Source organism: Mobula hypostoma, chromosome 2, assembly GCF_963921235.1.
Source record: "Mobula hypostoma chromosome 2, sMobHyp1.1, whole genome shotgun sequence".
NCBI classification, from domain to species: Eukaryota; Metazoa; Chordata; class Chondrichthyes; order Myliobatiformes; family Myliobatidae; genus Mobula; species Mobula hypostoma.
The window spans coordinates 120,442,925-120,459,353 of NC_086098.1; the positions used below are offsets into that span (position 1 = coordinate 120,442,925).

General features: G+C 46.2%; 1 protein-coding gene across 1 annotated transcript in view; it reads left to right on the forward strand.

Annotated features, from left to right (window-relative positions):
* Window positions 1–16,429, forward strand: part of LOC134357440 (dynein axonemal heavy chain 8-like) — a 1,088,497-nt gene that overhangs the window by 1,057,107 nt on the left and 14,961 nt on the right. Inside the window, exon 87 of the mRNA XM_063069028.1 lies at window positions 3,798–3,899. Coding sequence (XP_062925098.1) covers window positions 3,798–3,899 — 102 coding nt within the window. The remainder of the gene's footprint in view (window positions 1–3,797; window positions 3,900–16,429) is intronic.

Sequence of the window (16,429 nt, forward strand, 5' to 3'; positions counted from 1 at the left end):
TTACAATTGCCTTCATAAACTCTCAGCCACCTCTTTCAGAACCCTGGGGTATAGTCATAGAGTCAAAGAAAAGTACAGCACAGGAACAGGCCTTTTGGCCCATCTAGTGTGTGCTAAACCACTTAAACTGCCTATTCCCATTGAACTGCACTAAGACCATGGCCCTCCATACCCCTACCATCCATGCACCTATCCAAAATCCATTTAAGATCTCCCCCACTTCTTTTGGCTCCACACATGGATTACCATTCAGGTCTTCTAGAGGATCAATTTTGTCCTTTACGATCCTTTTGCTCTTAACATATCTGCAGACTCTCTTAGGATTCTCTTTCACCTTGTCATCTTGGTCCATCTGATCCAGGTGACTTACCTATCTTCAGACCTTTCAGCTTCCCAAGCACCTTCTCCCTAATAATAGCAACTGCACTCACTTCTGCCCCTGACTCTCTCGAACTTCCAGCATACTGCTAGTGTCTTCCACAGTAAAGACTGATGCAAAATACTTATTCAGTTCCTCTGCCATTTCCTTGTCCCCCATTGCGAGCTCTGCAGTGCCATTTTCCAGTGATATGATATCTACTCTCACCTTTCTTTGACTCTTTATATATCTAAAAAAAATCTTTTGGGTCCTCTTTGATATTACTGGCTAGCTTACCTTCATATTTCACCTTTTTCCTCCTTAATGACTTTTTAAGTTGCCTACTGTTGGGTTTTTATAAGCTTCTCAATCCTCTAACTTCCTACTAATTTTTATGCCCTCCCTTTTGCTGTTATGTTGGCTTTTACTTCCCTTGTCAGCTATGGTTGTGCCATCCTGTCTTTAGAATAATACATCTTCTTTGGGATGTACCTATCCTGTACCTTCTAAACTGTTCCCAGAAACTCCAGCCATTGCTACTCTGCCATCATCACTGCTAGTGTCCCCTTCCAATCAACTTTGGCTAGCTCCTCTCTCACACCTCTGTAATTCACTCTACCCCAATGTAATACTGATACATTTGACTTTAGCTTGTCTCTCTTAAATTGCAAGGTGAATTCTATCATATTACGATCACTGTCTCCTCAGGGTTCTTTACCTCAATCTCCCTAATCAAATCTGGTTCATTACACAACACTTAATCTAGAATAGCTGATCCCTTAATGGGCTCAACCATAAACTGCCCTAAAACACCAGCTCATAGGCATTCTACAAATTCCATCTCTTGGGATCCAATGTAAGCATCAACCTGATTTTCCCAATCTACCTGTATATTCAAATCCCCTATGACTGTCATAACATTGCCCTTTTGACATGCATTTACTATCTCCTGCTGTTAATTTGTAGCCCAAATCCTAGCTACTGTTTGGAGGCCTGTATATAACTCCCATCAATTCCTTGCAGTTCCTTAACTCCACCCACAAGGATTCTGCATCTTCCAATCCTCTGTCACCGCTTTCTAAGGACTCGATTTAATTGTTTACTAACAGAACCATGTCACCCCCTCTGCCTATGTGTCTGTTATTTCTTATTCAATGTGTATCCTTGGATGTTAAGCTCCTATCTATAATCTTCTTTCAGCTATGATTGCAGGCAGTGCGTTGTATTCATCACCCTTTTTGATTTTACCCCGTTATACTGCAACTCAATCCACTGTCTGCAATTTTGCCCGATCATCTGCCTGTCCTCCCTTACAGTCTCACTACACACTAGATCTACTTGTATATTAACTGCCTCATCCTCAGCCCTATCACTCTGGTTCCCATCCCCCTACCAAATTAGTTTAAATCCTCCCCAACAGTTCTAGCAAAATGGCCCGCGAGGATATTGGTCCCCTCGGGTTCAGGTGTATACTGTTCCTTTTGTATTAGTCATTCCTTCAGCAGAAGAGATCCCAATGATCCGGAAATCTGAAACCCTTTCCTCTGTAGCAGTTCCTCAACCACACATTTATCTGCCAAGTCATCCTATTCTTAGCGTCACTAGAGAGTTGCACAGGCAGCAATCCAGAGATTACTACCCTGGAGGTCATGCTTTTCAGCTTTCTACCTAGCTCCCTAAATTCTCTCTTCAGGTCCTCTTACATTTTCCTACCCATGTCATTGGTCCCAATGTCTCAAGACTTCTTGTTGCTCACCTTCCCCATTTAAAATGCTGCTGACACAGACAGAATCATCAAGTTAGCTGATGATGCAACGGTGGCTGGCTACATCAACAACGACGATGAGACAGTGTACAGAGGAGAGGTAGAATAGCTGGTAGAATGGTGTAAGCCCAACAACTTGAGGCTCAACGTGGTCAAGACTAAAAAGATAATTGTGGACTTTAGGAAGGTGCAGGCTGACCACTCCTCACTGCACGTACTATAAACAGTTCCTCCATGGACAGAGTTAGGAGCACCAAGTTTCTGGTGTTCACATAACAGATGATTCACCTGGTCCCTCAAAGCCACATCTTTAGTCAAGAATGCATAGCAGCGTCTCCACTTCCTGAGAAGATTGAGATAAGCAAGGCTCCCCCCCCCCCCATTCTAATCATTTTTTACAGGAGCACCTCTGAGAGTGTGCTGACCAGCTCCATCATCATCTGGTATGGGAATTGCAAGGCATCTGACCGCAAGATCCTTCAAAGGATTGTGAGTACTGTTGAGAGGATCATCAGGGTCTCTATTCCACCCGTCCAAGATATTTAACAGGAGCTCTACATATGCAGGGCCCTTAACATTGTCAGTGATCCCTCCTATCTGTTCCAAATCTCTTTGAATCCCTACCATCAGGCAGGAGGTACCATAGCATTAGGAAAATCTTCTTCTCCCAGGCCATGAGACTACTGAATTCCGTGCTATCACCTAGGTCTCATTATTTTATGAAGCACCAATAGCATTATACTGTTTACTTTTTAACTTGTGACATAAATGCAACCAATTATTACTTTATGTATTGTGTGAGAGGTATATGTACTGTGTTGTTCACCTTGGTCTGGAGGAACATTATTTCATTTGGTGGTAAATATTACTGTAAATGGTTGAATAACAATAAACTTGAATTACTAATCTGCTTATGCAGACCAGTTCTATTTGATTGACAGCAATTGCTTTTAATCAGAATTCGTACACCTGATTTTGAAATCATGCACAAGGAATTCTCAAACAGCACAGCTGGAGGAAACTCAATTGCAACTAGCTGGCACAAAACAATAAGTTTTATATTATATAAGTTAGTGTGATAATAGACCTGATTCTTGATCCTGATAAAGGGAAATTTAATTAATTTAGTGTTCTTTTAGGATTTCACCCAAATACACATTAAGACTAAATGCAACACCCATTTAGTATACCAGAAATAGTTGAAGTCCAGTTTTAGTCAGAGTTCACAACCTGTCTAAAGATCTCCAAAGATCTCCATCCTGACAAAGGCTGTGCTGAAGTTTACAGGTACTTGCTATGACATTCTAATAGGTTCACTGAGGAGTTGAGCTTGTTTACCCCTCCCACAAGTGACTGCTTGCACTTTTTATTTCTTATCATCACCCAAACCACACATACATTTGCTTTCTGAATCTATGTCATCCTTCTCTATTGCACTATCATGATTTGTCCTCTTAGTTCATCTGTTTTATTTCAAATTTGTGCATTCTGACTCAGAATCTTAGTTTTAAGTAGTTATATCATAGAACTTAATAGTGAAATTATCCTAAACACTAAGAGTATAGCTAATGAAGAGAATCCATGCCCCCGTGAAAATTAGCATCCTTATATTTTGGTGAAACTTTATACACTTGAATAAGAGTGTCCTTTAACTGTATATTTGCTTTCCTTCAGGGTGTGTCGTGGAATACCATAAGATACATGCTTGGAGAAGTTCAGTATGGAGGACGTGTTACAGATGACTATGACAAGCGCCTCCTCAATTGCTTTGCCAAGGTACCATTCTGCTAAACATTCTGCACAGTAATATAAGAAGTAAAGTTTATAGTGAGGGAAGTGGGGGGGGGGGGGTAGAAATTGCCATAACATGCTGATAACCAGAAAACATAAAATACAGAAAAAGTGGACATCATTTGTATATACTACCTAGGGGACAACCAATCACATTGAAAAAGGCACTGGCAAAGAATAGTGGTGGAGTCTGCATCTGTACCACAAGGATTGGTACTCAGCCCTGTGTTGTTCATCATATATATAAACAACTTGGATGAGAACATAGGTATTCTAATTAGTAAGTTTGCTGAATACTAGTGGAGTTGCACAGGGACACGGATTAGTTGGAAAGTTGAGTAGAGTGGTAGCAGATGGAATTTAATCGAGACAAGCGTGAGATGATGTGTTTTGGGACATCAGATACTGGCAGGATACACACTCAGTGGCCACTTCATTAGGTGCCTCCTGTAGCTGAGTGTATGTGTGTGGTCTTCTAATGCAGTAGTCCATCTATTTCAAGGTTCGACATGTACATTCAGAGCTGCTCTTTTGCACACCACTTTGTAACATGGTTATTTGAGTTACTGTCGCCTTCCTGTCAGCTTGAACTAGTCTGACCATAGTAAGCAGGTGTATAGGTGTACCTGATAAAGTTGCCACTAAGGGTGCATATACAGTGGATTGCAGTTAATTGGGACACATTGGGGCACTACGTTTTGGCTCATTTAAGTGGCTTCCCCAATTAGCCAAAATTTCATGAAATAGTTAAACAGGTATTAAAAAAAGCAAACTACCGTTGAATTGAGTAACAAATTGTGTATTTAAATGAAATACAAAACAAATTACAACAATTTACCAGCAATGCTACTGCAGTATAATAAAATTGTGTATTAGTTCCTAATAGTTATCGATGGAAGAATTCATCCAGTGTATGTTGCTGTGTATAGGGTATCGAGGGAGATGCAGCACCTCTGGTGAAGGGGCTTGTTGTGTCCATTCTGGGGCAGCTCACTCACCCTTAGGTCCCCACAGGACACAACGCTCATCTGTGGCTCCAAGTAGCTGTTTGCACGCCACAGTTGTCACACTCCATCCCACCACTTCGACAGGCAAACTAAACCAGGTGAGTGTAGCTGATGGGCCTCATACCCCGGTGAAATAGGGATATGCCTGTCCTAGCATGTGAAGTTAGCTACTGTTGACTGGGTGGATGGGATCAACAGTGAGCTCCAATGGCCAAGAAGGTGGTCCTGCAATGCTTCGTGGACAGCGCAGGGCATGATAAGGCACAGAAGAAATCATGGTTATCCATTGCAATCAAGAAAGACTCCAGTTTGTGATGACTACTCATACCACTGGACCCAGACTTCTGAGGTTGAGAGATTGGAACTGTCCCAGTGCAATGGCATTTCTACTTTAAAAATTGTCCCAGACAGTTTTAACTGTCACCATCGGATACGATGGACAACCAATGTGCTACTGTGCTCTTTGGATTGACTGTAAATGAACAGAATTAGCCCAGACACCTAGTGCAGATAATGGACTGCCTTCAGACAATGTTTTCGACAAATGCATTTTCCAAATCTTCAGTTTCTTTGTAAAATTCAAGATTTTTGTCAATACCTTCAAATTATTACGCAAACAACAGGAATTCTGCAGATGCTGGAAATTCAAGCAACATACATCAAAGTTGCTGGTGAACGCAGCAGGCCAAGCAGCATCTATAGGAAGAGGCGCAGTCGACGTTTCGTCAGGACTAACTGAAGGAAGAGTGAGTAAGGGATTTGAAAGCTGGAGGGGGAGGGGGAGATGCAAAATGATAGGAGAAGACAGGAGGGGGAGGTATAGAGCCGAGAGCTGGACAGGTGATAGGCAAAAGGGGATACGAGAGGATCATGGGACAGGAGGCCTAGGGAGAAAGACGGGGGGGGGGGTGACCCAGAGGATGAGCAAGAGGTATATTCAGAGGGACAGAGGGAGAAAAAGGAGAGTGAGAGAAAGAATGTGTGCAAAAAAATGAGTAACAGCTGGGGTACGAGGGGGAGGTGGGGCCTAGCGGAAGTTAGAGAAGTCAATGTTCATGCCATCATCTGCATCTGCAGAATTCCTGTTGTTTTTGTTCATGCCATCAGGTTGGAGGCTACCCAGACGGAATATAAGGTGTTGTTCCTCCAACCTGAGTGTGGCTTCATCTTTACAGTAGAGGAGGCCGTGGATAGACATGTCAGAATGGGAATGGGATGTGGAATTAAAATGTGTGGCCACTGGGAGATCCTGCTTTCTCTGGCGGACAGAGCGTAGATGTTCAGCAAAGCGGTCTCCCAGTCTGGGTCGGGTCTCACCAATATATAAAAGGCCACATCGGGAGCACCGGACGCAGTATATCACCCCAGTCGACTCACAGGTGAAGTGATGCCTCACCTGGAAGGACTGTTTGGGGCCCTGAATGGTGGTAAGGGAGGAAGTGTAAGGGCATGTGTAGCACTTGTTCCGCTTACACGGATAAGTGCCAGGAGGGAGATCAGTGGGGAGGGATGGGGGGGACGAATGGACAAGGGAGTTGTGTAGGGAGCGATCCCTGCGGAATGCAGAGAGAGGGGGGGAGGGAAAGATGTGCTTAGTGGTGGGATCCCGTTGGAGGTGGCGGAAGTTACGGAGAATAATATGTTGGACCCGGAGGCTGGTGGGGTGGTAGGTGAGGACCAGGGGAACCCTATTCCTAGTGGGGTGGTGGGAGGATGGAGTGAGAGCAGATGTACGTGAAATGGAGGAGATGCGTTTAAGAGCAGAGTTGATAGTGGAGGAAGGGAAGCCCCTTTCTTTAAAAAATGAAGACATCTCCCTCGTCCTAGAATGAAAAGCCTCATCCTGAGAGCAGATGCAGCGGAGACGGAGAAATTCTCGGCCTGAAACGTCGACTGCGCCTCTTCCTATAGATGCTGCTTGGCCTGCTGCGTTCACCAGCAACTTTGATGTATGTTGCTTGAATTTCCAGCATCTGCAGAATTCCTGTTGTTTGCGTTTAAATTCACTACTGCGAAGCCTCTTCCGGTGATGCCTACACCGAAGAAGTTTAGATCCTCTCTTCGACGGGAGTTCAGTGAAACCATCTCTCACTGCTCTCCATCTGTAATTTCTTCGGCTCTTCAACTTTTCGACCACATTTTGACTCAGACTCGCTATCACAGCCATGTATCCTTTCTTGGAACGTGCCTCCGTCGCCAACTTACTCCAGTTGGCTTTAGGATTCGTTTCCAAGCCTCTCAATTTGGACGTTCTGAGGATCCCAGGTACTCACATTTTATTGACTCTGCCTCTCGCCGCTTCTCCCGTCAAGCTCTGAAGGCGACGCTCTCCGCCATGAGGAGGTACTTGGTGTCCCTATCCCAGACCCTTCCACACCTTCGGGACACTTTCTTCGCCGTCTGTAATGGTCCTACCCGGTATTTCATCCTCCGTCGGATCCACGCCTGCAATCGCCGTTTTTTTGACTTTGTCATGTTAGGCAAAGATCGCAAGATCTTACATCTACGGACTCCAGAGCCTGCCGGCCCCGACGCTAGCAGGCATGAACTTTCAGTTGCGGCGCCTGCCATTGATCTCGGCGGCTCCAACACCTCAGGACATATTCAAAACCCGGACTCCAGCAACGACCATGGACACATTCGAAATGATTACGCAACCACCAACTGCGACTCCAGCCTTGAACTCCAGGCCGGGTCTTTATGTGCTGCTGTTGTGACTCCCGTCTCCCCTTCCCCCACCACCACTCCGCAGCCCAGTCTTCCTCAGATCCCACCGTCAATTCCTGGGCCCTCAGAGGCTCCATCTTTCTCTCACCCCAACCCTCCCCTCTCCACTGACACCCCCAGCCTCCCCCCTCCCCCCTCTGATCCCAGCTCTCATCCGTGCCGGGTCTTTACCATCCCCTCCGACCTTCAACTGTCGGAGGCAGAACGCTCTGTTCTCAGTAAGGGCCTCACGTTTGTCCCCCTTCGCCCACACCTCAGCGAGTTCCGTGTTCGCCACGATGCGGAACTTTTCTTCCGCCGTCTCCGTCTCCGAGCCTACTTCTTCGGCAAGGACTCTTCCACCCCCACCGATGACCCCTTCTCCCGTCTTCAACCCTCCTCTTCTTCATGGACACCCCGCTCTGGTCTTCTGCCTGCTCTGGATCTCTTTATTGCCAACTGCCGACGGGACATCAACCGTCTCGACTTCACCGCACCTTGTTCCCATTCCAACCTCACTCCTTCGGAACGCTCTGCTCTCCACTCCCTCCGCACTAATCCTAACCTTATTATTAAACCCGCTGATAAAGGGGGTGCTGTTGTAGTCTGGCGTACTGACCTCTACCTTGCCGAGGCACAGCGACAACTCGCGGATACCTCCTCTTATTTACCCCTCGATCGTGACCCCACCAAGGAGCACCAGGCCATTGTCTCCCACACTATCAACGACTTTATCCGCTCAGGGGATCTCCCATCCACTGCTACCAACCTTATAGTTCCCACACCCCGCACTTCCCGTTTCTACCTCCTACCCAAGATCCACAAACCTGCCTGTCCTGGCCGACCTATTGTCTCAGCTTGCTCCTGCCCCACCGAACTCGTTTCTGCATACCTCGACACTGTTTTATCACCCCTTGTTCAATCCCTTCCGACCTATGTTCGTGACACTTCTCACGCTCTTAAACTTTTCGATGATTTTAAGTTCCCTGGCCCCCACCGCTTTATTTTCACCATGGATGTCCAGTCCTTATATACTTCCATCCCCCATCAGGAAGGTCTCAAAGCTCTACGCTTCTTTTTGGATTCCAGACCTAATCAGTTCCCCTCTACCACCACTCTGCTCCGTCTAGCGGAATTAGTCCTTACTCTTAATAATTTCTCCTTTTGCTCCTCCCATTTCCTTCAAACTAAAGGTGTAGCTATGGGCACCCGTATGGGTCCTAGCTATGCCTGCCTTTTTGTTGGGTTTGTGGAACAATCTATGTTCCGTGCCTATTCTGGTATCTGTCCCCCACTTTTCCTTCGCTATATCGACGACTGCATTGGCGCTGCTTCCTGCACGCATGCAGAACTCGTTGACTTTATTAACTTTGCCTCCAACTTTCACCCTGCCCTCAAGTTTACCTGGTCTATTTCCGACACCTCCCTCCCCTTTCTAGATCTTTCTGTCTCTGTCTCTGGAGACAGCTTATCCACTGATATCTACTATAAGCCTACTGACTCTCACAGCTATCTGGACTATTCCTCTTCTCACCCTGTCTCTTGCAAAAACGCCATCCCCTTCTCGCAATTCCTCCGTCTCCGCCGCATCTGCTCTCAGGATGAGGCTTTTCATTCTAGGACGAGGGAGATGTCTTCATTTTTTAAAGAAAGGGGCTTCCCTTCCTCCACTATCAACTCTGCTCTTAAACGCATCTCCTCCATTTCACGTACATCTGCTCTCACTCCATCCTCCCTCCACCCCACTAGGAATAGGGTTCCCCTGGTCCTCACCTACCACCCCACCAGCCTCCGGGTCCAACATATTATTCTCCGTAACTTCCGCCACCTCCAACGGGATCCCACCACTAAGCACATCTTTCCCTCCCCCCCTCTCTCTGCATTCCGCAGGGATCGCTCCCTACACAACTACCTTGTCCATTCGTCCCCCCCATCCCTCCCCACTGATCTCCCTCCTGGCACTTATCCGTGTAAGCGGAACAAGTGCTACACATGCCCTTACACTTCCTCCCTTACCACCATTCAGGGCCCCAAACAGTCCTTCCAGGTGAGGCATCACTTCACCTGTGAGTCGACTGGGGTGATATACTGCGTCCGGTGCTCCCGATGTGGCCTTTTATATATTGGTGAGACCCGACGCAGACTGGGAGACCGCTTTGCTGAACATCTATGCTCTGTCCGCCAGAGAAAGCAGGATCTCCCAGTGGCCACACATTTTAATTCCACATCCCATTCCCATTCTGACATGTCTATCCACGGCCTCCTCTACTGTAAAGATGAAGCCACACTCAGGTTGGAGGAACAACACCTTATATTCCGTCTGGGTAGCCTCCAACCTGATGGCATGAACATTGACTTCTCTAACTTCCGCTAGGCCCCACCTCCCCCTCGTACCCCAGCTGTTACTCATTTTTTTGCACACATTCTTTCTCTCACTCTCCTTTTTCTCCCTCTGTCCCTCTGAATATACCTCTTGCCCATCCTCTGGGTCACCCCCCCCCCCGTCTTTCTCCCTAGGCCTCCTGTCCCATGATCCTCTCGTATCCCCTTTTGCCTGTCACCTGTCCAGCTCTCGGCTCTATCCCTCCCCCTCCTGTCTTCTCCTATCATTTTGCATCTCCCCCTCCCCCTCCAGCTTTCAAATCCCTTACTCACTCTTCCTTCAGTTAGTCCTGACGAAGGGTCTCGGCCTTAACGTCGACTGCGCCTCTTCCTATAGATGCTGCTTGGCCTGCTGCGTTCACCAGCAACTTTGATGTATGTACCTTCAAATTATTCATTGTTCCTAACTTGTTGAAGAAATTTCATTGAAACTGTTTCATTTTCACTCCCAGTGCATCTCCAAGCCTGAATGCTTGAAAATGCAATGAGCAAAACAATTCTAATTTGTCTTCTGCTTACTTCTAGCCAACTATCAGGAATGGAAATCACTGCTTTTTGAACACATACACATGCAAAGTTACACAGTTACTTAAAAAATGTTTGCTCTAAGCACGGTGTCGTGTCTAACAGCCACACAAGTATACACAACTGACGCTAGTTAGAAACTGTTCGGCAACAGTTTTCTGTTCCAATTAAGCAACATAGTGTCAACAACATGGAAGCACTTATCAGATGGAGTAGCCTCCAAGCTGAAGGAACATATGGTCTTGAGCCCTGGTCAGAGGGAGATTGGTAATGAAACCAGAGGCTCCAAGCATCAAATACTGATAGACAAAGCAGTCATGCAAGACTCCAAGACCAGGCAAACCAACCTAAGCACAGCCTGGCTTGACTACCAGAAAGCATACTACTCAATGCCCCACACATGGATCCTGGAATGCCTATCCCTGTACAAGGTCAACAAGACAGGAAGGACCTTCATCAAGAACTTAATTGGCTGTTGGAAGACAATGCTAGAAGTTACGTCAAAGCCAAAGGCACAAGTGGCCATCAGATGTGGAATAGACCAGGGTGATGCACTATCCCCACTGCTGTTCTGCATAGGCTTGATGAACCCCCTCAACCAGATCATCTCAAAGAATGGATATGGGTACAGGTTCAGAGTGGAGTGACCATTAGCCACTTCCTGTGCATGGATGATAACAGGCTGTATGGTAGAAATGAAAGGGACATTGACTCACTAATCCACCTGACAAGGGTATACATTGGGATGTCATCTAGACTGGAAAAGTGTAGCCGGATGATAGTGAAAAGAGGCAAACTCATCAAGACTGAAGGAGTCAAGTTACCTGAAAGCCACATACCAACTGTACCGGACAGCTACAAATACCTGGAGATCCTGCAGGTGCATGGAAACCACAATGAGGACACAAGGAAGGCTGCAACACCTAAGTACCTCCAAACAGTGACTCAGGTCCTAAAAAGCCAGCTGAATGGAAAGAACAAGATTGGAGCTATCAACACATTCACCCTACCAGTCATCAGATACCCAAACACAATAGTTTCATCAAGGAATGAACTGGAAGCCGCTGATATCAAAACCTAAAAACTACTAATAATACATGGAGGATTCCACCCAAAGTCAAACATCGAGCGACTGTGCACCTGCCGAAATAAAGGAGGATGAGGACTTGGAAGTGTCAAGGCCACAGTCCTGGAAGAAATGCAAAACAGCCATGAGTTTATCAGGAATATGTTCCCTAAGGATGCCCTGCTAGGAGAACACCTCAGACAGCAGGCAGGAGATATGGAAATGGAAGTGGGTGCAGCAGAGCCAGAGGACCAGAGGCCATGGCAGGACAAGCCACTGTACGGGATGTACCATCGCTGGATATCAGAGGTGGCTACATAAAAAAGTCCTACCAATGGCTAGAAATGGCAGGGCTGAGGGACGGCACAGAAGCGCTGCTCATAGCTGCACAAGAACAGCACTGAGGATAAGAACAATAGAAGCAGGTGTTTATCACACCAGACAAGATCCAAGATGCAGACTGTGCAAGGAATCCACTGAAACCATCCAGCACATAGTAGCAGGGTGCAAGATGCAGGCAGAGACAGCACACACTGAATGGCACAACTAAGTTGCAGGAATTGTGTACAGGAACATCTGCATTAAGTATGGATTGGACACTCCCAAATGGGAAACACCTGTGAAGATAGTGGAGAATGACAGAGCTAGGATCCTCTGGGACGTCCAAGTACAGACTGATATGCGGGTACTAATAATACTGGACAAGGAACAGAAGAAAGCAATAGTAATAGATGAGGCAATCATGAATGACAGTAACATCAGGAAGGAAGAATGAGAAGCTGGAGAAATACCAGGGCTTGAAAGAGCAGATAGAAAGGATGTGGGAGGTTAAAGCCAGAGTAATCCTGGTGGTGATAGGAGTACTTGGGATTGTGACACCTGAAGTGGGAAAGTGGCTCCAACAAATCCCAGGAACAACATCTGAGATCTCAGTCCAGAAGAGTGCACCACTAGGAACAGCAAGAACTATCAACCCTCAAGCTTCCAGTTCTCTGGTAGAGGACCCAAGATTGAGGGAAAAATACGCATACACACCACCCATAAGAGGTGAGAAAAAATATGAAAATATGTATATATGTATATATATATTTCTGTAGATGTCTGTGTGTGTGTGTGTGTGTATCAATAGAGTACTAAAGAAAGCATTCTGGATGCTTGCCTTCATAGGCCAAGGCATCAATTATAAGAGTTACAATGTGATAATGCAGTTGATCACCTGGCTGTACTTCTCCCTGAGTATGGGCAGAGATTGAAGACTACAGCACCAGTAGTGAGGACCAAGAAGGTATGAACAAGGGAAGCACAGGAGCACCTGCAGGACTGCTTTGAATCGGTAGACTGGGCTGATTTCAGAGATTCATCTTCGAACCTGGATCATCCTAAACCAAAAGTCATGGATGAACCAGCAGGTAGGTTGTCTGCTAAAGGCTAGATCTACGGCATTCAAATCTGGTGACCCAGGCCTGTACCAGAAAACCAGGTATGATATGCAGAGGGCTATTTCAAGGGTGAAGAGACAACTTCGAATGTGGTTGGAGGCGACATCGGACGCACAGCAACTCTGGCAGGGTTTGCAAGCCATTACTTCCTGCAAAGCAAAACCCAATAGCATGAATGGCAGCGATGCTTCACTACCAGATGACCTCAATGCCTTCTATGCCTGCTTTGAAAGGGAGAACACAACTACAGCTGTGAAGATCCCTGCTGCACATGATGACCCTGTGATCTCTATATCAGAGGCTGATGTTAGACTGCCTTTAAAGAGAATGAACCCTTGCAAGGCAGAAGGTCCTGAGGGAGTACCTGGTAAGGCTCTGAAAACCTGTGCCAACCAACTAGTGGGAGTATTCAAGAACATTTTCAACTTCTTACTGCGATGGGCGGAAGTTCCCACTTGCTTTAAAAAGGCAAAAATTATACCAGAGCTGCCTTAATGACTATCAGCCGGTAGCACTCACATCGACACTGATGAAATGCTTTGAGAGGTTGGTCATGACTAAATTGAACTCCTGCCTCAGCAAGGACCTGGACCCATTGCAATTTGTCTATCCCCACAAAAGGTCAACAGCAGACACAATCTCAATGGCTCCCCACACGGCTTTAGACCACCTGGACAACACAAACACCTATGTCAGGATGCTGTTCATCGACTATATCTCAGCATTTAATACCATCATTCCCACAATCTTGATTGAGAAGTCGCAAAACCTGGGCCTCTGTACCTCCCTCTGCAATTGGATCCTCAGCTTCCTAACCAGAAAACCACAATCTGCGTGGATTGGTGATAACATCTCCTTCTCACTGACGATCAATGCTGGTGCACCTCAGGGGTGTGTGACTGTGTGGCTAGGCGTAGCTCAAATACGATCTATAAATTTGCTGACGATACAACCATTGTTGGTAGAATCTCAGGTGGTGACGAGAGGGTGTACAGGAGTGAGATACTCCAACTAGTGGAGTGGTGCTACAGCAACAACCTGGCACTCAACATCAGTAAGATGAAAGAACTGATTGTGGACTTCAGGAAGGGTGAGACGAAGGAACACATACCGATCCTCATAGAGGGATCAGAAGCGGAGAGAGTGAGCAGCTTCAAGTTCCTGGGTGCCAAGATCTCTGAGGATCCAACCTGGTCTCAACATATTGATGTAGTTATAAAGAAGGCAAGACAGCAACTGTACTTTAATAGGAGTTTGAAGAGATTTGGCATGTCAACAAATACACTCATAAACTTCTATAGATGCACCATGGAGAGCATTCTGACAGGCTGCATCACCGTCTGGTATGGTGGGGGGGTGGGTGGGGGGCTACTGCACAGGACCGAAAGAAGCTGCAGAGGGTTGTAAATCTAGTTGCTCCATCTTGGGTACTAGCCTACAAAGTACCCAGGGCATCTTCAGGGAGCAGTGTCTCAGAAAGGCAGCGTCCATTATTAAGGACCTCCAACACACAGGACATGCCCTCTTCTCACTGATACCATCAGGTAGGAGGTACAGAAGCCTGAAGGCACACACTCAGCCATCCAGGAACAGCTTCTTCCCCTCTGTCATCCGATTCCTAAATGGACATTGAACCCTTGGACAGTACCTCACTTTTTTTAAATATACAGTATTTCTGTTTTTTGCATGTTTTTAATCTATTCAATGTATGTATACTGTAATTTTCCTCCCCCCCTCTCTCTGCATTCCGCAGGGATCGCTCCCTACACAGCTCCCTTGTCCATTCGTCCCCCCCATCCCTTCCCACTGATCTCCCTCCTGGCACTTATCTGTGTAAGCGGAACAAGTGCTACACATGCCCTTACACTTCCTCCCTTACCACCATTCAGGGCCCCAAACAGTCCTTCCAGGTGAGGCATCACTTCACCTGTGAGTCGACTGGGGTGATATACTGCGTCCGGTGCTCCCGATGTGGCCTTTTATATATTGGTGAGACCCGACGCAGACTGGGAGACCGCTTTGCTGAACATCTATGCTCTGTCCGCCAGAGAAAGCAGGATCTCCCAGTGGCCACACATTTTAATTCCACATCCCATTCCCATTCTGACATGTCTATCCACGGCCTCCTCTACTGTAAAGATGAAGCCACACTCAGGTTGGAGGAACAACACCTTATATTCCGTCTGGGTAGCCTCCAACCTGATGGCATGAACAAAAACAACAGGAATTCTGCAGATGCAGATGATGGCATGAACATTGACTTCTCTAACTTCCGCTAAGGCCCCACCTCCCCCTCGTACCCCATCTGTTACTCATTTTTTTGCACACATTCTTTCTTTCTCTCACTCTCCTTTTTCTCCCTCTGTCCCTCTGAATATACCTCTTGCCCATCTTCTGGGTCACCCCCCCCCTTGTCTTTCTTCCTGGACCTCCTGTCCCATGATCCTCTCGTATCCCCTTTTGCCTATCACCTGTCCAGCTCTCGGCTCTATCCCTCCCCCTCCTGTCTTCTCCTATCATTTTGCATCTCCCCCTCCCCCTCCAGCTTTCAAATCCCTTACTCACTCTTCCTTCAGTTAGTCCTGACGAAGGGTCTCGGCCTGAAACGTCGACTGCGCCTCTTCCTATAGATGCTGCTTGGCCTGCTGCGTTCACCAGCAACTTTGATGTGTGTTGCTTGATTTACTTACTTTTTTTTTATATTTCATTTTTTTTCTCTTCTATATTATGTATTGCATTGAACTGCTGCTCCTAAGTTAACAAATTTCATGTCACATGCCGTTGATAATAAACCTGATTCTGATTCTAAGTCTTGGAAAACATTCGTTAGGCTGCATTTGTAGTATTGTGCACAGCTCTGATTGTCACAGTCTAGGAATGATATGGTAGCAATAGAGAGAGGAAAGAAGAGATTCACCAAAACATTGCTTGAAGTGGATAGCTTTAGTTACAGGGAAAAATTGGATAACTTGGGGTTATTTTTGCATCATAGAAGGCTGTGGGGTGACTTGATAGAGGTTTATAAGATGATGAGGTCCACAGAAAGGGTTGATAATCAGTTATGTAACCAGAATAAGTGAGCCTAAAATTAGAATGCATTAGTTTAACATGAGGAGGGAGACATTAAGAAGAAGTCTTAATCTTACACTATGGTGGTTATATGGAACAAGCTGGTGGTAAAGGCCAATAAATTATAATGCTTAAAAAGCATTTGGATGAGGATACATAATGAGTAATGTAAGCAAATTGGATTAGTGTATATAGGCCAGTCAGCATGGATGATTTGGGTCAAAAAGCCCTTTTCTGTGCTGTCTGTGACCTTATCTAGACAGGAATGTCTGCTCTTAAAGGCTACAGCCCGGACTGGTGCAGGGAAGGAAGGAGGAGAAA